General features: G+C 46.3%; 4 protein-coding genes across 4 annotated transcripts; 1 reads left to right on the top strand and 3 right to left on the bottom strand.

The window, feature by feature from the left end:
- Positions 1–24: 24 nt before the first annotated feature.
- Positions 25–15830, bottom strand: V865_005679 (uncharacterized protein; the record flags this gene model as incomplete). Its single annotated transcript, XM_066229448.1, has 15 exons — positions 25–1633; positions 1708–3361; positions 3418–3743; positions 3798–6661; positions 6715–6859; positions 6917–6978; positions 7039–7206; positions 7258–7445; positions 7502–7808; positions 7865–8155; positions 8217–10478; positions 10528–10587; positions 10652–14859; positions 14911–15347; positions 15406–15830. The coding sequence occupies 15 exons, from the start codon at positions 15828–15830 to the stop codon at positions 25–27; spliced, it is 15006 nt and encodes a 5001-aa protein (XP_066085545.1).
- Positions 15831–16114: 284 nt separating this feature from the next.
- On the top strand, positions 16115–17334 carry V865_005678 (uncharacterized protein; the record flags this gene model as incomplete). Its single annotated transcript, XM_066229447.1, has 6 exons — positions 16115–16142; positions 16201–16386; positions 16446–16685; positions 16740–16945; positions 17004–17130; positions 17183–17334. The coding sequence occupies 6 exons, from the start codon at positions 16115–16117 to the stop codon at positions 17332–17334; spliced, it is 939 nt and encodes a 312-aa protein (XP_066085544.1).
- A 70-nt stretch (positions 17335–17404) lies between these two features.
- On the bottom strand, positions 17405–18164 carry V865_005677 (uncharacterized protein; the record flags this gene model as incomplete). Its single annotated transcript, XM_066229446.1, has 3 exons — positions 17405–17657; positions 17724–17876; positions 17926–18164. The coding sequence occupies 3 exons, from the start codon at positions 18162–18164 to the stop codon at positions 17405–17407; spliced, it is 645 nt and encodes a 214-aa protein (XP_066085543.1).
- A 350-nt stretch (positions 18165–18514) lies between these two features.
- On the bottom strand, positions 18515–19442 carry V865_005676 (uncharacterized protein; the record flags this gene model as incomplete). The annotated part of the gene is made up of 3 exons (XM_066229445.1): positions 18515–18782; positions 18861–19019; positions 19072–19442. The coding sequence occupies 3 exons, from the start codon at positions 19440–19442 to the stop codon at positions 18515–18517; spliced, it is 798 nt and encodes a 265-aa protein (XP_066085542.1).
- Between the last annotated feature and the right edge of the window lie 221 nt (positions 19443–19663).

Raw genomic sequence — 19663 nt, 5'->3', positions numbered from 1 at the left:
AAAATCATCCATCCTTCTATCCGATTACTCCTGAGACTGACTAACTCTTGTCATCCACTGTCTTAAAGTATCCGCCAACACCCCAGGTAGAGCTTCCACATCTCTTAGGACCACATAAAATTCGAACGGGAACGTATCAAGGTATCTCTTCATGTCCAATTTCATCTCTCCATTCTCCATCTTATACTCTACAGTCTGCATCGATAAGATACTAGTCTTGCTCTTGGAATTCACAGGCGTGGGAACTGAGGATTGAGTTTGTTGATTCAATGAATCGATAATGATGAAAACGATCATTACTCTCTCTTCAATTGCTTTCCTCAACAATTTTCTCAACTTGTTATGATCTTGACAAATTCCATCGGAAATGATAATCTGTAATTGCCATAAATCCGCTCCTCCCGTTAGGTTTCCAGTCGAACGAGATTCAGCCAGGTAGCCTAAAGATCTTTCTAACAATTTGACCACATCCGTTTTATTCTGGTTAAATTTGAAATTCTCAATAATCTTCTGACCATCCATATCGGTAAATGAACCTGAGCCATCTTTGAATGGGTGAAGTATATCAATCGATTCACCAAATTTAGCAATGGATATTTGCCCAACTTCAAGTTTATTCATCGACTGAGAAACTAATGCCAAAGTCTGGTAGGCCAAATCAATAGATTGAGATTCGAACATTGATTTTGAGTCATCGAGAGACAGTAGTACTTGATATTCCCTCTTGGAAGGTTTCGTACGTCTCAACCAGATTTTATCTTTGGTATATTCACTTGCAATGTAAGGTATGATCTTACGCATGTTCAATCGTTTACCAGTACGGAAATCACCCTGTAGACGAGTTGCCAGGGTGGGTTCTAAGATCAATCGCAATTGTTCACATAAAGCGTATGAGAGATCACTGGTCATAGATGCGTATTTTCTCCATAACTCTTCAGCGTTGGACGATCCATCCTTGGCGATACCACTTGAGTCGATGAGGTTGAGTTCCGGTTCTTCACCATCGTCCAAATCAGGTTTGATATCCTTATTTTCGATACCATCCTCTTCGGTGGGATCAAAGTCGATGTCCATCGTATCGTCTACACCTGATCCTTTAGGTCCAGTACCAATGTCAGCCTGAGTGAGAGCCTTCTCCTCCCTTTGTCTATCGTCATCGACTGGAGCAGCAGTTCGGTGAGTCAACTCTCGTTCTTGGTACTCTCCATTATCGATCTCAGGTTCTTCTTCGTCATCTTCCATTCCAGGATTTCGTTCACGTTCACCTTCAGCCTCATCTTCATCGACAATATTAAGGTCTTCTAGTTTCCGCCTTTCCTCTTCGCCTGCTCTGCCCAGAGCCTGCATATCGTCTTCTTTAGCTTCATCCTCTTTGATATATTCCACTTGACCCGGAGCCTGTTCTGACGCCTGTTGATCATCAGTAGGTTGAGGTTGCTGTTCTCTTTCTTGTTGAGAAAGAATCTCATCCCTTCTCCTTCGTATATCTTTGAGGATGTCACCTAGACTTCGAGAGGATTGAGGTTGAGATTGATCCTGAGCTGGAAGAGGTGCACCTGAGGAGTCAACGGGGCCGTCAGATACTGGTTGATCATTGGATGGACCAGATTGCTGTTGAGATTGAGGTGCGGTTCTGCATCAAGACAAAGTCAGCCCAATCCTTGTGAGATTCTGAGATGCAGTGGATTGGATGGACGTCGCACTCACTCATCCTGACCTTGAGCATCTGCATCTAATTCCTCTTTCTCGCCATTCTCCTTCTCCTCAGCCTCCTTCTCTTCCTTCGATTCACCTTCAATACCTCCACTGACACCTTGACCAAGTTCTGAGTCTTGAGTCCTATCATTAGAAGCGGACACGTCTACATTCTGCTCTTTCTGAGCTTCCTCTTCGGTCTCATCTTCACCTACTCCTGTAGCTGGAGGTGCCTCTTCCGCAGTTTCTCCCTCTTCCTCGTTACCCATATCTATATCGGATCCTCTATCATTATCTGCGTCATGATCTTCTTCCCCACCATCTGACATCTTCATATCATCATCGAAGTCATTTTGATCTTCTTCATCCTTCTCATGATCTTCTTCTTCATCAAAGTTCAAATCTTCCGGTAGATCAAGTTTATCCCCTTCAGGAACAGCCACTTGATCTTGATCTTGAGCAGACGGCCTATCTTCCTCCCCTTGCTCATCTTCTCCACCTTGTTCCTCCATCGTCTCTTCATCCAGCTCCTCACCTTGTTCATCTCCTTTTTGCTCCTCCTGTTTGCTCTCCGGACCTTGTTCTCCTTCTTTACTCTCTTCCTGCGATTGTTCCTTCTCTTCCTTCTTATCCTTGCTTTCCGTACCTTCCTTTTCCTTCGCAGCCATCTCAGATTCACCTTCTTGCTCTTGTGTTTTCTGATCCATCAACTCATCCGATCCACCATCTTTCTGTTCTTCTTTTTGCTCATCACCCCAGAATTTCTCATCTACCGCTCCAGGATCTAATGGATCAACATCACCAACATGTTCGTCGTGATCTTCCTCTTCCTCTTCTTCGTCTCCACTGCCTTCTTCATCCTTCTCTTTCCCATCATCCAATTTACCTTCGAAATCTTCGTCCATACTGAATGCGTCATCATCATCATCTTCACCTTTCTGTTGATCTTGTTCCTCTTGCTCCTCTTCACCTTGTAAACCTTCAACTTGCGATTCCTCTTTGATCTCATTGGATACGTTCTTATCACCTGTACCCGCGCCCATACCAGACCCTTCAACCATCTCTCCATCTCCACCTGCACCGTCATCTTCCGATTGTTCTTGAGGCTTACAGAATCCCTTTTGAGCTAGATCCAACATCAGTCGTCCGACCACGTAAGAAAGCTTGTAAGTCGCTTTGACAGTGTGGATATGGGTGGTGATAGCTTGAGCGTAAGATTCACAAAAAGTTTCGAGGAATGGTAGAAGTCTTGCAAGGCAGTTTGGCGCAGCAGTAGAAGCAGATTGGGCGTCCGCCAATTCAGCGATGAAAGTAGAGATGCGTAAGAGGATTTCCGATACACGAAGAGAGGAGGAGAAAATCCGCTGTTCTTTGAGCTCAGAAGGAACATGAGGAGACTCGTCGTCTTTGACTTCAGGTAAAAAAGGTGTCTTCATTTGTTGAGTGACCACAAGCAGCGTTTGGATGAGTTCATCGCTCTTCTTCCACGTATCTGAGGACAGACCGGAGCTGACTGAAGGAATAGAGAATTGTCTCGTGGCTTTCACCATGGCTACAACGGGGTCCAAAAGGTGTCGCAAGTCGGGAGAAGCGATAGCTTGAGCGGTGAATGAATCGATAAGCTTTGAGCGGATTTGGCCAAAGATTACGAGCAATGATGTTTCGGCTATTCAGGTGGCGATGAGTCAGCTACCATCACATACGAACGTTGTAAACGCTTACCTTCAGTAAAAATCAGGGAATCGGAATCCTTTGATGAGTTCAAGGCTGATGACAAGGCTTGAATCAATAGGGTGGTTTCCTGTCTGAGCTCATGTAGAACGGTCGTATCGACCGAATCCGCTTGTGCACCTTGTAGCTCTCGCAGATGTCTGATACCCTCTTCAATTTCCCGAAGTGAACTGTGCATTTGGGATGCTGACAACTCAGCTTCGGTAAGAGCATTTGATAAAGCCTGACCACCCGCAACAGATGGTGATGAAGCACAGAGTCGTAAGCGAGATAGGATGGATGATAATTGGACAAGTGAGTGAAGCTCATTGACGGATCTATTCGCTTGATCAGCATGTAGTCGTTCGCGTACATCAATTGTTCAGACTCACCTCTCCCTTTCGGTAAGAGCGATTGCATACACAGACTCCGTAAAGCCAATACCTCTTTCCAAATCCTGAGATGCAATGTCATCATTGTGACCATTGAAAGCAGCTCTCAGGGCAGACATGAGGACATCCATTCGATGGTGATACGATTCGATCTTCTTGACACTTGTCATATCGAAGTCATCAGGTAGACCTTCAGCGGAGATAGGTGGTCGATTGGCTAGCCATATCGTCGATTGCTGACGGGCAAGTTGATCGGCTCTCACAGCGTTGGAGAATCCCGAAGCTCGAAGAGCTTTCAGCATATCTGAGAAAGCTTTACGTTTCCTACTAGCCAAGTTGTTAACGATCTTGGTATTTTCCTTGGTGAGCGATGATGGTGTAGCTTTCGCTAATGCAGCGGCAGTCTCAATGATATCCACTGCCATGTTGTCCATGTGGGGGGCACTTGGACCATTGAGAGATTCTCGAACACGAATATGGATGTGAGTGAATCGGTTGAGAGTCTCGTCAAGCCGGATGAGGACTTCGGGAACAGCATGGACTGCTTGATTTCTAGCTTCGATGGCTCTGGAGTTCAAAGTAGTAACTTCAAAGACCGCTGAGCTGATGGGTTCGAAGGTGACCGCTGCGTCCTGCGATACGATACCAGTCAATTCTCCAAGGATGGGTGATACAGGTTGTCGAAGCAGATCTCGGAATTTTCTGATACTCCTATGAAGGTGTTTATGGGATTTCTGTGCACTGGCTTTCAACGCGAACACGTTGACATCTTTCCAGCTGGCCAATTTGACAAAGTCCTTGATAGCTTTATCAATTACCGATCGTTGACTATGCATTGAGTCGACCAATCGTGGTTCGAACAGCCGTGCATTGGCAATGACATTATGAAGCAATGTCGCGACCGACTTCAAACCGATGACTTGAGCGGAAAGATCGATAGCCATACGTTGGAAAGCAGAAAGTAGTCGTAATCTGGCGGAGAAAGTACCGAAGGTGCTTGAGTTGATATATGTAGATATCATAGGAAAAACCTCTTCCATATGTTTATCGATATCCGTGGCACTCACAGCCCCATGGATGAGCGCTCCATATAGTCTCATAGTCCATTCGTTATCTTGAGCGTTGTATTGAGCAGCTTGGTCATCGAGTAGTCGCATCCATGATGCGAGTTCAAGTCTTCGCCAGTTGATGATAAGGTTGGAAATCTCATCCCGGAGACTGCTCAAGGAGTTTTCGCGATTTGCATAAGCCTCCCAATCTTCCGTGTGGATAAGAAGCTGTTCCAACGCAGATAACACTTGAGCGACAGGACTTCTGGTGTTAAGTAGGAGAATACGCTCGCATCGGTCTTTGATGTGTTGGGGCACCATTTGCTCCGGCCATTCAGTGATCAGGTGATCCAGCCGTTTAACTAATCGGATGAGGATTAAATGAGCCTTTCGAACTTCCGGTTCATTGGGTGACAGATAGAAATTAGGCTGGATCGGCGACGTCTTGACCTCAACTTGTCGTCTATGCAGGAGCGAGATTTGATATGCAATACTATCATTATCGAGATTCTCATCGTAAGCAGATGGTTCGAAAGAATGGTGAAGGGTGTTGTCGATCATATCTTTCAGGAGGGAGCTAGGAGTTGATTGCTTTTGTCCAAATATCTCGAGTACAAGTTGATGGAAAGAGGCCACTTGATCATCTGAGAAGCGTCTATCTTCCTTCTTTTCCTCTCCATTCGTTTCTTTCGAAGGTAAAGCATCGTCCGCACCCGCATCCTCATATTGAGGGAACAGTTCCGCAAATTCTTTTTCTTCCTGCTCTTGATCCGAAAGAACCTCAATCTCTGTTTTCCGAACTCGGTATAAACTTTCAGAGGCTTGAGCCTCTTGCTGTTCTCGAAGTCGGATATTGCTCCAAGTTTGGTAAAGACGGTCCAATTGTAGGAACAGACCAGGTAAGTGAGCTACCCGTTGTTGTTTGGTCTCCAGGAGATGCGAGTGTGCACAAGCGGCGAGCAGTTGGGTGGCAATTCCACTTGAATTGTCCATCGGGGTATCCGAAGCGCGATGAATCCGGCGTACGCCTGCTGCAAGAGGGAATGATACTGCGCTAGAAATCGTTGAAAGCGGTTTTGCGGTATGAAGCTCAGCATCTCTGGCAAGGGAGCGCATACCGAACTTGCCGAAAAGGACTGCGGTAATGATCGGTTGCACCAAATCTGACATATCATGGTAATTGGCAGAAAGCCGTTGCACGAAAGCGGCTGAGGCCAATTGGAAATCGTTTTCTCTGGCAAAGGCTTGCGGATGACCGTTAATGAGTGCACTAACAAGCTCGTTTGTTCGATTTTCACTATAAGGGTCGTTTAAGAAGGAAAGAACCTCGTTGAATAGGTAGGAGAGTCGGACCGCGTCGGAAGGTCGATCCAGTGAAGGTCCGAGAGAGTCTTGCTCTTCCTTCAGGGCAGCGACCTTTTGATGTATGTTGGCGATACGAGCAGAATCAGCGATACCTTTGAGAGCAGTTTCTCCGCTTTCAGCGGCGAACAGTTCCTCTTCAACAAGGGACAAGCGAGTATTTAGGACTTCTCCTAACAAGCTGCGTCTGACTCCCGGATCGATTGGGATATTTGTGACGTAGAGGTCGATGAGGAAACGCGATGCTGCCAGCCAGATATATCCTACAGATTTGAGATCTCGAGGTTTGCTACCGACGGCGTTGAGAGATGGCATGATGCGCCTGAAAAGGGTATCTCGCAGATATATCATGGTAGGATCACTCGGACTTTCAGCTATGATTCGATTGATGTGACTGAGAATTCGAACGGGGTCTTCATTGTGGATATGAGGGATGCCGAAGGCCGAACAAATCTATGGATACGGTCAGCAATGGGCGGTCTCTATAGAGAACATAACCAGCTCACCATGATGATGGAGTTCAGTGCCAGAGACAAGATATCCGCTCTTCGATCTTCAGTCGCTCGGGTCCTCCATAGCAACGTCTTGGTTGAGAAACGCAAAGCGTCGTCCTGCTGAGGGATTGCCGACATTTTGACAATCTCGGTATTACTGCAGCAAGATCTTCAGCATTTGATCTTCTGAAATGTCACCAGATTCTGGACTCACCTGAATCGTAAAGCTGATGCCAGTCGAACGGGTTTGAAAAGGTCCGCTGGTCCATCCAGTTGCTGTAACGGAATGTGTTCAGCTTCATACGCCACACTCGGAATAGGAGATTATTCACATACCTCGTCATTTGGGTTTGAATGTTCCCACATCCTCTGCAAAAAGGTGGATACGGCTTGGAAGGTGACCGCATGGGTGCGAGAAGGGCCAACCGACCTTTGAAGAGGCAAGAGCGTGCTGAGCTGGATATTCTTGTCTTCCAAGAGCACTTTCATGTAGTCTCCAGCGGCCTTTCATGGTATCCATCAGTGTCAGATCGAATGCCTGCAAAATCCACTCACCCTCTGCAGGGATGCCAATTCGACGGTACTCAAGACAGACCAGTTACTCCATCCTGGTAACACTTCTGATTTGCTGTGCTGCAGAGACTCAGCGCCCAAAATCAGAGTCTCGAGCTCTGCGATCGACTCTGGGCATGCGGGTCCTTCAATCATATTTGAAAGAGCGTGCAGAACCGATAGACGGAGTTCTAGATGATAAATCAATAATGGTATGACATCTATCACAATGGAAAGGTTAGCTTACCAGGATCACGTAAATCATCAGCTTTATCTGTCACCTGAGAGATCTCCTGTTGATTCGAACTGTCGCCAATGATATCTCTGAACAACATCCACACCTGGGTTTGACCTAAACCAGAAGTCAACTGAACTGTCTTCACCAAACCCTGTAGTTTCTCCATTATAGGCGCTAAGAATGGTAACTCTCGAAGTTGTTCATCGAGCCATCCGGCGAGAAGTTTAGTCGAGGAGTAGTCGAAAGTAGTATTCTTAGCGTGATCCTCGATAAGCTGGGTATATACCAGAATCCGATCAAGACGTTCCACGTAATCCTGAAGTACATGTAAGCGATCGGCTCGTCGCATACAGATGCACTTTCAACGCCTACCTCTTTTAGCCATTCTGACCCTATAATTAAGGGAAGCTGTTTCCTGATCACTTCTCTGAAGTAGCTCGTGAAAGGATAAATGTCGTTTCCGGCTTGGGCTCTGTTTCTTGAAGGACCTCGTCGTGCTGAAGCAGCAGACATAGCAAGGATGCTCTTACCGCTAGTTGAGTCTGAAAGCCAAAATTGGATCTCGTCCTTTCGAACCTCATTGCGCAAGATGGCTTGGAGTAGGCTGAAAACGATACCTCTTTGTCCTGCGTGTATGTTGGAATTGAGAGTGATATCGATTGGCTACAGAAGGGAAACGTGAGTTCGAATAGCGACTTCAGTCCAAAGGGCTAGATGAACTTACCATAGAAGGGCTAAATTCTGCTTGAATTCTTTGGCCCACGACAGCCTGTGTTGCTTGGCCGCTCAGAATACTTGCCAAAGCTGCATCTCCGAGTACCTGAGTTGCAACATGCCAAATCGCCTTACCACTTTCGGAAACAACAGAGCCGACTCGATTGAGATATGGTATGATCTGTTGGCTTTGGTTCGATACCCTGTCGGCAACAAGTGAGGCCACGGAGCTATCCGTCATCTCCTGAGCGATCTTATCGTTATTCGAAATAGTATTGAAAGCTTGGAGAAGTGAGTGATCGGCCAACGTTGATATCGGATGACTTGGACTGGTTCCCTCTTCAGGTCGAGCCATAAACAGTTCTACACCTCTATTTCTCATCGCTCTTGATAATTCCCCGTGTCTTGGATCATAAGTCATGAAGAGTCTAAAGTCTTTATGAGGTTTCAGAACTTCCGGACTACCAGTTGAGGAACCTTTTTCACTAAGAACAAGTACTCCATTCGATTCGCACAGACTGTTCAGTCGATCAAGTACAGATGCACTACACAAATTCGCTTCTGTGATAAGGAACCATCCGCCGTTCTTGATGGCGTGGATGAGCTGTCCGTCGACCCATGCGAAGCCAACTGTGGCAGGACCAGCTTTGGTCAGACTGTTCAAGGCATGTCGAGCCCCATTGTTGCTGATATGCGGGGCAAGTTGAGACAGTATGTTTTCGCAAATAGTAGTGAAAGAGGGGATCGCATTGACATCAGATGTGGTCTTACAGCGTTGTCTTGCAGATCTGAGTTCGGTTATTTGAGAAGCAAAGGAAGGGTCGGTATCAGAAACGACTCCAATGAGATGATTGATCTCTTTCACAACCGCATCTAATAGTCTGCCAACATCCTGTTGTTCGAAACTACCTAAGATTTCCGAAGTATCAACTCCGGGGTGCATAGCAAATTCGCCCAGTTCCCTTCCAGCGCCTTCGGCAAGTCCTTTGACTAAAGCTCTTTTACCAATACCACAATCGCCGGCGAGGATGATCAGCCACCCTAATTCTATACCTTTCAGTACAGATTGAGCAATTTCCAGATGATGGTGTTTCAGATGCACGTCAATGGTAGACTTGCCTCCTCTTCTGATCAACGAGTGACCGACCTGCAGGAAAGGAGGTGTGATGTAAGGTGTAGGTCGAGTAGTGTCAATTTTGAGGGCAAAGATCCGTTCGAAAATTTGGGTGACGGCTTCTCGGTCCCTTTCATTCCTGAACCGTTGTCTATACACCATCCAAAAGTATTCGGCGGGATGGTGGCTCTTTTCGAGACCATTGGGTGAGGCAAGGAGATTGAACCATCTGAACAAATCTCGTAAGTTGAATTCCCAAGGACTACCTTCTCTTCCTATCGTACGCGAAATCATAGTCTGTTCTCGCATTTCCTCGTTGAATAAGATCATCTTCTCGATCACGTCTTGAGGCATAGGATGGAGATCCTTACATATAATCCTGAGATCTTCAGAAGTATGTTCTTGCAGGTATACCTTGGTGAATCGATTCAAGAACGATTTCGGAAGACCTTTTCTACCACCTCCTTGCTGGAGGGGATTCTGGGCAGCGAAAACTCTGAAATCGGGATGTCGATCGAATGATTTGCCCAATTCCGGAATAAAGACTGTACCTCTATGATCCAATACTGCATTTAATCCTTCTAACACGGTTTGAGAAGCGAGATTCATCTCATCTAATAAGACCCAATCACCTTTCTGCATTGCATCGAGGAAAGCGGCATCTCTCCACTGGAATTCACCAGGTTGACCTCCTTCCACAGGTAGATCGGAACCGAATAAGTCGATGAGATCCGTTTGGTCAGAAAGATTGATTCGCTGAAGTCGATGTCCTGCTACAGCCGCGAGAGCCGAGACAAGACTGGTCTTTCCTACACCGGGACTACCTTCAAGCAAGATAGCTTTCGGTAGTTGACAGCCACGAAGAGTTCGCATGGCGTTGAGAGCAGTAGTTGGTGCTTCGAATCTGAACATCGATGTCTCAGGTATAACTGCCCCCCTCGGAATGGCGAAAGACCCGATGGCCAATGTTTCTGAAGTCATCTTGACAGCTAAATCGGATTGAGCATGAAGAGTAAAACCACCCGGGAGATTGGATGCAAAATGGTCTAATTGCGATAGACATTCGTTACGAAGAGAAGCGATTGATTGGGTAGACATGCCAGCAACTTGAGGTAGGGATTCAAGACCGTCAATCAAAACCATTTGTCCACCATGATGCTGATGAATAGTCAGCATAGGTCACTGTATTATCTGAGCATTAACTTACAAATGCTTGAGCTTCATTTAACCCTTTGCAAAACATATCATTGGTGAAGCTGACCCAAGCCTAACGTATATACCTCTGTCAGCCAACTTCGTGACGTAGGAATTTAGGAATAGATGGAACTCACCAAGATATCACGCAAACCGAGACCAGATAGGTCACCTAGCTTTTCACCGAACCACAAGAAGAAGTCTAGGATGAATGGTCCACACTCCTTCAGTTCTTCCTTCTTCCACGATTGACCAATGATCTGTAACATATCTCCTCTATCATTCAGGGCTGGAACCCAAATTTCGGTAAATCGATTTCGCAACGCAGGAGATAACTCTTTCTTTCCGAAATCTCCTCCAGGGTTCATCGTAGCGACGACATGAAATCGCTCATTGGCTACGATAGTAGCTTCGTCAATGTCTGAGCCACCCTTCTCGGCTAAGACAAGTGTTCTTCCAGGTTCCAACACGGAGTTGAGTCGTTCGAGAACTGAGTCATCGGCTAAAGACACTTCATCTAGCAACAGTAGATCACCATTCGTCATAGCATGGACAAGAGGACCGTCAGACCATTCAAAGAGAGCTGATAATTGTTTGATTTCTCGCTTGCACTGTCGAATTACTTCTCGATCGATATCTGTTCGATGCGTTAGGTCATTGCAGAGAGACATGAGCTCGTCATCGGAGATTGCGCCAGATAAAGTAACAAATTGACCAAGAGTATTGATAATTCTCGATCTTCTCTCTAATCTATTCCTGACGGGTCTTTGACTTCCCAACAGATCTGCCGTTTCCATATTCTGGTGACAATTCACGCCGACCAATTGTTGATTAAACATCTGAGCGATGACCTCGCAGACCGAAGTCTTACCACAACCAGTCTCTCCCACAAGCAGGACCGGTTCATTATGCGCCAAAGCCGCGGCGACCAGTGCAAATAGCCTTTGCATAGCTCTGGTCCAAACCATCTTGGTAGGTGGAAGATTGGTTGTCGGCATTCGAGTGAGAACGGTGCTGGACTTGTCGAAAAGCGAATACATGTCCTCGTTAATAGTAACCTTCATGATCTCTTCGATGACTTGCTTGATCACGACTTTATCATCATCTTGACGGGCTCTCTCTGCAAGCAGCATATGACCATCTTCAGCAAGTTGCTGATATCCCACGGCACCTCTTTCCGCCCATCTGAACAAGTCTCTAAGCGTTGCGAAAGAGCTCTTAGATTCAAACACCCTTGAGGCTTGACGACGGTGACGCAGTTCTTCAAAGACTTGAACTATCTTTTTAGCGTACGAAGGAGCAATTTGACATCGCTGACATAGGATGGTTTCAAGCTCGGCTTTAGGCACATCATCAAAGTGTACTTCAAGGAATCGATTTCGGAAAGCTCGAGATAAGACTTTTCGTCCAGCGTATAGGCCTGGAGGATTCTGGGTGGCGAACAAGATGAAGTTGGGGTGAGGTTTGATGACTTCTTGCGTTTCGGGTATGACCAACTCTCTGTTATCATCTAAGAGACGATTCAAAGCTTCTAATACATCGGTTGGAGCCAAATTCAATTCATCTAGCACTATCCAATGTCCTTGTTTGACAGCAGTCACCAAAAGTCCTTCCTGGAATACGAGATTACCGCTATGAGGGTCAGTGACATAGGTACCAAGATACTCCTGGATGTCGGTATGCTCGTGATTATTGATTCTGACAAATCGATGACCAGTCTGACGGGCTAAGAATTCGACTGCACTAGTTTTACCAGCTGAAGTGGGACCTTGGATGAGCACTGGGTATCGTTTGGTAAGGATGACACGCGCAAGATCAGATAACTTGGCTTGAACGGAAGGAGTGATAATATATCTGGATTCGGGTGCCGGAGGTAGTGGACCACGCTGAAGCCAGAAGGGACCAAATCGGACGAAATCATCGGGATCCATCGAGGTGGGAAGAGAAGGAATCTGAGCAAGAACAGCTCTAGCGTTCTTCATGGGGCTCAAGATATATCTCTCACCCGCTTCATGAGCTATCTTAGCACTAGCCTGATCGAGAGACATAGTAAACGCCATGAGGTATCCTTCCCAGATTCCTCGTCGTAGACCAAAGAGTGGAGCACTTTGCACGGCAAACGTCAGAGCTCGAGCTAGAGTTCGCATACTGTAATGAGGTGCGGCATTTGATCCGTCAACAATTTCTTTGGCGGAAGATAGCTTCTTGAGAGTCGTATATAGTTCGACAACGTCCAGGATCACACTTCTGTCCCCAGCAGCAGCATCACCGAGATATTGGGAAACGATAGCGATGAGTGCTTCTCGATCATCGTCTGGTGGAGGTACATAAAGCTCGGTGAATCTAGCTCGAAGATTGGGAGGTAGGTCCTTCTTGCCTACATCGGTTGCCGGGTTCATACAAGCGAAAAGGCGGAATTGCGGATGTCGAGCGATAGGTTCCACATCTCCTCTCTCAGTCAAAACCAATGAGGCGCTGGGCCCTTCCAGGATGGTCGAAATTGCTTCCAGAGTTTCTTGAGATGCCAGGTTGACTTCATCAAGTAAAATCCATTCTCCCGACTTCATGGCTTTGACTAGTGGACCCTCGACAAAGGAAAAAACGAGTTTACTGTTCATTTTGACATGATGGAGATCAAAGTCGGATATATCGACGAGCAGCGATTGCCATTGAACGGCTACTTTCGTGGCTTTGGTGATCTTTCTACGCTTTGGTGGACCGCCTTCGACCGGTGTTACAGGTTCGCTTTCTCCTTTACCCAACTTGTCGATAGCTCTCCTAGCCGAAGAAGACCAAAGATCTGCGCACCGACCCCACTTCCTACCAGCTAAGGCTTTCGACGCCGCTTCCACATAAGCGCCATTCTGAGATTTACCCATGCTAAAGGTTTCGCAAAACAGCTTTTGCCATCGCACATGAAGGTTTCTAGCTGATATGGAAGCATCGATTGGCTTGAAACCGCCAAGCAAGTCACTACTTTCAGTTTGCATCGACAAATTGAGGACGGTAAGAGGTTTTTTAACGATCGAAGCGATGTGCTGAACAGCAGTTGTTTTACCAGTCCCTGTCTCACCGACAAGAAGTGTTGGTTCACCAAGGGTAAGGGATACTGCAATTCGTTCGAGCAACACAAGAGATGGTTTGGTAAGGGCGAATGGGCGTGAAGATGAGGTAGTTTCACGGCGAGACGATCCAATCATGTCCATAACAGTTCGGCCAATGTGAAGCTGTCTGAAAGTGGGGCTGACCTCGAAATTGGGTTTTCTGCCTTCCAAAGCCGAAACCCTATCTGCATCCATCCCTAAGCCCGTAGAGATTACCTCTAGCATTTGAGATCGTTTCTGCAGCGAAACACCTTTATTGTCTAAAGACGCCACGAAGATGTCAACGGCTTCTAGAAAGATCTCGTCCTGAAAAATTGGGTTAGAGAGGAGCGTAGCGCCGGATTGCTCTAAGGAAGAGAGGGAAGCAGAAGACGGCAGCTCTCGTTCGACTCTGGCACACCATTTTTCTAAATCTCGCAAGCCAATATCTCTAGCCTTGACTTGACCGGATAGCTTGTCGAATGGTCGCAAAAGATGCCAAATATTGACCAATTTCGTGAGAAGAGTTTTGGGAAGACGCTGGAATCGAGCAGAGAGAATTTCCAGGATATCTTCATCAGAAGGAGAATCAAGGTGAACTTCGTGGAAGATGTGGTGACCGAAGAAAGTTGGCACTGTGTAACCTGTCCGAGTGGTCCGAGTGACGAATAAAGCGAAACCATCCCCTGCTTCTATGTCTTCTCGTCCCGGTATGGATAATCTTGCTCTTCTTCCAGGCCGTCCGATCTTCAAACTTCTAGCGATACTAGCGAGAGTTACCAGCATTTCCGTGCTACCCCTGTCTACATCTTCGAAGATCACCCATCGTCCCGCTCTAATCGCTTTGGCTAAAGCACCTTCCATCCATTCGAAAGTTCCGGGCTTGGTTGGGGATGAGACGTAGGTACCAATCAGACTTTTCACATCGATGGAAGTATCTGCTAGAGGGATCGTGAGGATACGGTTCGTTGGTTGCTGAGAAGGATATAGCATTGATGAGAGATACTGCAGAATATGTGTCTTCCCTGAAGAAGGTGGGGAGGTAAGAAGGATTGGTAGGCCAAGCTGTAACAAGGGGCAAATTGAGAGCAGAGCAACATCGGTAGGTGTGGTACGAACGTGTAGGACTGATGTTGTGAGGGTTGAGAATGGCGAAGCGCAGAATAATAATGAATCCGCGACTAGCGTGACATGGTGAGACAGGTCAGAAGGATTGATCAAGGGGTGAGGGGAGAAGGTGAAGTCTGATATTGACTGTCGAGCTATACGTGACCTTAGTAAAACCTTCGCTATAATTCCAGAAAGTAACTTACCGTTTCCTATACGCTGAGCCTCTTTTATTGGTAACATCCACCCATCCACTACAATCTTGCGGACCTGATATCCTCCGCCAGGCAGTTTCACTATTTCGCTTCCGTATGCGATATTCGCATCCACCTTATCGACCTCCCCTACCCATTCTTTCTCCATTTCCATACGCTTTTCTTCACTCCACCCTCTCTGCTTAGCTAATATTTGAATTGCTAGAAGCCTAACCCCACGATCGGGATGTTCCATACGTAACGTATGAAGGGTAGACAAAGGCCAATCATTACGAGTGGCTATACGAAGATCGGCTGTGATTAATCGCAGTTGGGATAGCAAAAGAGAGTGTAGTCGTTCTACAGGGGCAGTCTGTATTTCTGCAAGTGGTATAGTTGATATAGGAGAGTTACGAAAAGGCGATTGAACAATGAATGCGTGGATTAAGCTGTTGAAGACCAAAGTTTGTGAGCTACATTCGACGGTCATATACAAAAACAACGTACCTCCAAAATTCTGGATAGAGGTCCGCCAGCGATGTGAGAGTGGTAAGTCTCTTCTCTAGGAGTTCTATATCTGAGAAGGCAGAGTCTTCGAGCCATCGCGCCAGAAGATCGATAAGGATGGGTTGAAATCTGGAGATGACAAAGGCAGATACACCTTCGAAAGCGCAGATGAGGGACAAGGCATCGAGCAGCTCAGTGGTAGAAAATGAAGACGAAGCGTTGAAAGCATATTCGAATACTATGCGTGGTACCGATACCGGAGCTGGGGAAGAAGGGGTGTACCCAAGATCATTGAGTAATAAAGTGGTTTGTCGTCGAAGATCCAAATGGAGAGGGGAGATATGCGCAGGGCTAGATGGTCCGCTGACGATCTGATTGTCCAAGTGAGAAGCCACATCCACCTCCATTTCCTGAGCTTCTGACATGGTGCCGAAGTGTTGGGGCGATTATCGATCTCTTCAACGAGAGTGATTTGTAGAGCAAGCGATAAATTTTGTAACTCGTACAGTTGAACATCTTCAGAAATTTAAGAACCGGATCAAACATCAACGGAGATAGCCTCAAACTCCTTTGGTTAGCATATGGCGGTGTTGTCCGCCCGGTGATGGCTGTTGCCTCCACTTTCTGGTCCTTTGCGAAAACAGGTTGATTACGCCATAGATCTCAACCATGTTATCTGTGAGTTCTTGTTGTTACCATATATACTACCATGAAGGTATTTATTCTGGGTGCTACAGGTAAGCTCAGAAAGACCGATGTCAGATCATAGCTCATGTGTGAATTCGTAATGTATAGGCTTTCTGGGATTACCAGCAGCCGAAGCGTTTGTTCGGGGAGGCCACATCGTTTATGGTAGTACGCGATCGCAGAAGAGTGCAGAGGAAGTACTAGCACCAAATGAGATCATACCTGTAGTCACTGATCCTTATAGTGAAGAGGGAAGGAAGAAATGGGGAGATATAGCAGCTCAGTGTGACGTCGGTAAGCCAATCTGCATAGACCGAAAGTGGCTGGCCTTGTTTAGCTTACAAGCGATTCAGTCATCGATGCGTTATCCGCGAACGGGGCTAAACCCGCTATCGATATCTTTCATAACTTCTTGAAACATCTTGACAGGCCTAGGGGATCGCCCAAACCCACATATATATACACTTCTGGATTATGGATCAATTCCCGAGGCTATGGCGGGTTGGGAAAGTGGACTGACGAAAGACAACCCACTTCGACATACAACGAGGCCGTACAATGGCGTCCGTTAATAGAAGTGCCGGTCTTGGAAAGTGCGTATTCATACCTCTCCGTATTTGCAATGCTAATTGATATATCACATATAGGTGAGAAAGTTCATGGTATCGTGATTCGAGGGGCAGTGGTATACGGCCGTGATGGCTCTGCATTCGCTAGCTATATATTCGATGAGGCTCTCAAAGCCAGTAAGACCGACGAGAAGATATTTGAGACTGTATACTCCCATGAGACGAGGATAGCATCGATACATACAGATGATATGGCAGACTTGTACCTGAGAGTAGCTGAACGGGTAAGTCTACCCTTAAATTCTGCTTTCAATAATGACTGATCAACGTATTGATACTTAGGGACCAATATTGAGAGGTCAAGTGTTCATGGCTTCCAATCAGTCCACTGAACGTCTCACGGACATACTAGATGCAGTAGTGAGGGTATCAGGATGTAAAGGATATAAAGCGAAGGCGCCAAAAGGTGGTAAGCTCAGCAATACGTGCAGATTTCGAATGCTAAATCCCCCAATCAATAGCAATGCAAGAAGCCTGGGTGTCTTCCACTCTCATCAAGCCTAGTCTGGGAGATGCCTTGACAGGCTGGCGACCAAAGAAGATGAGTTTGGTGGATGGAATGGACATTTACTGGTCTTCATATCTGGCTAACAAGAAATTACGGGTACCGTAAACGCGTCACGTGTTATTATACAACCCAGCTTATGAAGTGGATTTTACTTATGTACATCGTCTATGTGAGTTCATCGATTTGGAACGAGAAAGCCATTCAATTTAGCCTGAAGGCCAGGGCTGTGCTCGAAATCCCTCACACTTCCAGTGCCGACGTTCGAGTCAAACCGATTTCGATCGTCACTTGACCTATCTGGGAAAGCTCCAGCAATGCTCGATGTCACTCGGCTAAGATACTCCCTGGACTTATCCCACATAGAGCTTGCAGAAAGACTTATCGACGGCGATGGCGAATTTTCTTTAAAGACATAGTCCTCACCTAGGCTAGAGCAAGTCATCGATCAGCTCCACGTGTGATACAGTACACAGTATTTCCAATGTTCCACTTACATCTCTTCGAAAGTTGTTTTATTCTGACTCGATATGCTCAAAACTGACTCGTCGACACTTACCATCAACGCTGAGGATGTAGGAGTGTTGACAATCGAGGAATGTTGACTTGAATTGCTTTTATGGCTGAACGTGGATCTCTCTAGGTAGGAGCTGAGGAAGGTTGGTTGATTAGCATAGCTGAAAGAAACGATGCACTCACCTATCGACACTTCTGGACAGAGGTGCCCAAGGTGAAGCTTCATTAGAGTTAATGAATGAACCGCTGATATTGGGATTGAAGTAGATACTAGGAATGCCCGTCGAGGCTGAACCAGAAGCTGCCGAAGTTGTTGATGAGGCAATACTTGGCACAGGCGAATTGGAACTTTCCCATGATTGGCGGACAGAATTTGAGGAACTAGATGCTTCAGATGGGCTGGATATCGAGCTGTACGACATGATTCATTCACTGGTATTTATTGTCTATTACTGAGCTGGTTTGTTGTGTTTGTTGATGATGAGATACGCAAAAAGGCAGAGTTAGTAAGTCTAGGATTTATTTTGTTTACTTATTTGACCGGACCCTAATAATAACATGACGAAGATCAAAGGACGATTGTATGCCTCTATGTATCAGCTGGAGCTCGTTGTCAACGGAACAACGAAAACGTGTGAGCCCATTGTATCAGAAAAAACCATGCATAAAGGATCCACCAGCATTTACCACACCGATATAACTACGGATTCCGGGATGCCCAGACTGTTCACATTGGGCTATAGTATACAGTATAAGCATGTGACAAGACGGATTACCATACGAACTCTGGGCCTCTTCCATTAGTCATGCCCGTAGACGCCCTCCATTCACCAGTGAACCTACCTTTTTCATACATATCTGTATAACTGAACTCGTATGGTGAACCACTATCAGAATCGAAGCTCTTGTCGTAGTTTAGTCGGGAATCTCGTCTTCCGGTGATAGCAGAGCTGAATCGACTGATTATGGACTTGGCTTTCTTGTAGAAGGTTTGTTTGCTAGCTGACCATCTTGACATGTGTGAGGCCACTGATTCGGAACTTTGATTTATGCTTGTTGACCAATAATTAGCATAGGGACGTAAGAACAGGAGAAGATGGTTAAGCTTGAAGCCTCACCTCTCATCGTAGTGGCTATAGACCTTCTCATCGGGGTAGTATTGCTGAGAGTAGAACGTGGTTTGATCCACCGATGCTGAATAAGGAGGAGGGGCAGGCTCACTCTGATCGTTCGGAGATGTAGACTCGAGCCAGTGGATATCCTTCTTTTCGCCAACGCTATAAGGCATGAGGTCAGCATCATGGTCTGAAGTGATATAGATCTACTTACTAGGAGTCAGGATTTTCGGACATTCGACTCTCTGGTGTGGAAGTACAGAAAGTCTCGATAGATTGAATACTTGGGTGAAACCGTTGGGGCCTGGGTTGAGCTATCTCAATGCCTTGATTAGGTTTCCCGAAGGAGGTGGGATACATCTCATTCCCTGAAGGAGCAGTGTCATCGAAGCTGATGCCAGACAATGATTTGGGCGATTGTGAGGATGAGGTTGGCCTATACTCATAATCGGCATGAGAGCTCCATCGTGGTTGATTGGGATTGTACTCTTGTGGCAGAACGTGGTCGGATCTCGAAGCTAGTTGACTGAAGATGTCGGAGGTTTCGTGAGGTGAGGAACTATAAAATGAAGAGAAACTAGACATTTGTTTGGTGTAAATGAAGGTCGTGTCAGTACGTTGAGGAAATAGATTTTTTCAAGCTGAAAAGATGATTGAGCAGATCTCTAAGATAGGGCTGAGCAGAAACAACCATCAAATCACCCAGTATTTATATTTTTCTTCGTCAGGAGGGGTTCAGTAAGAAAGGACCAGGTTGATCTGTCGTCACGCCATAGGTACGAGAAAGGAGAGTAAAGAAACCTCGG

Source organism: Kwoniella europaea, chromosome 1 (assembly GCF_036810445.1).
Source record: "Kwoniella europaea PYCC6329 chromosome 1, complete sequence".
Taxonomy (NCBI): Eukaryota; Fungi; Basidiomycota; class Tremellomycetes; order Tremellales; family Cryptococcaceae; genus Kwoniella; species Kwoniella europaea.
Note: the sequence above shows the minus strand (reverse complement) of the source record. Positions and strands in the feature narration are given on the sequence as shown.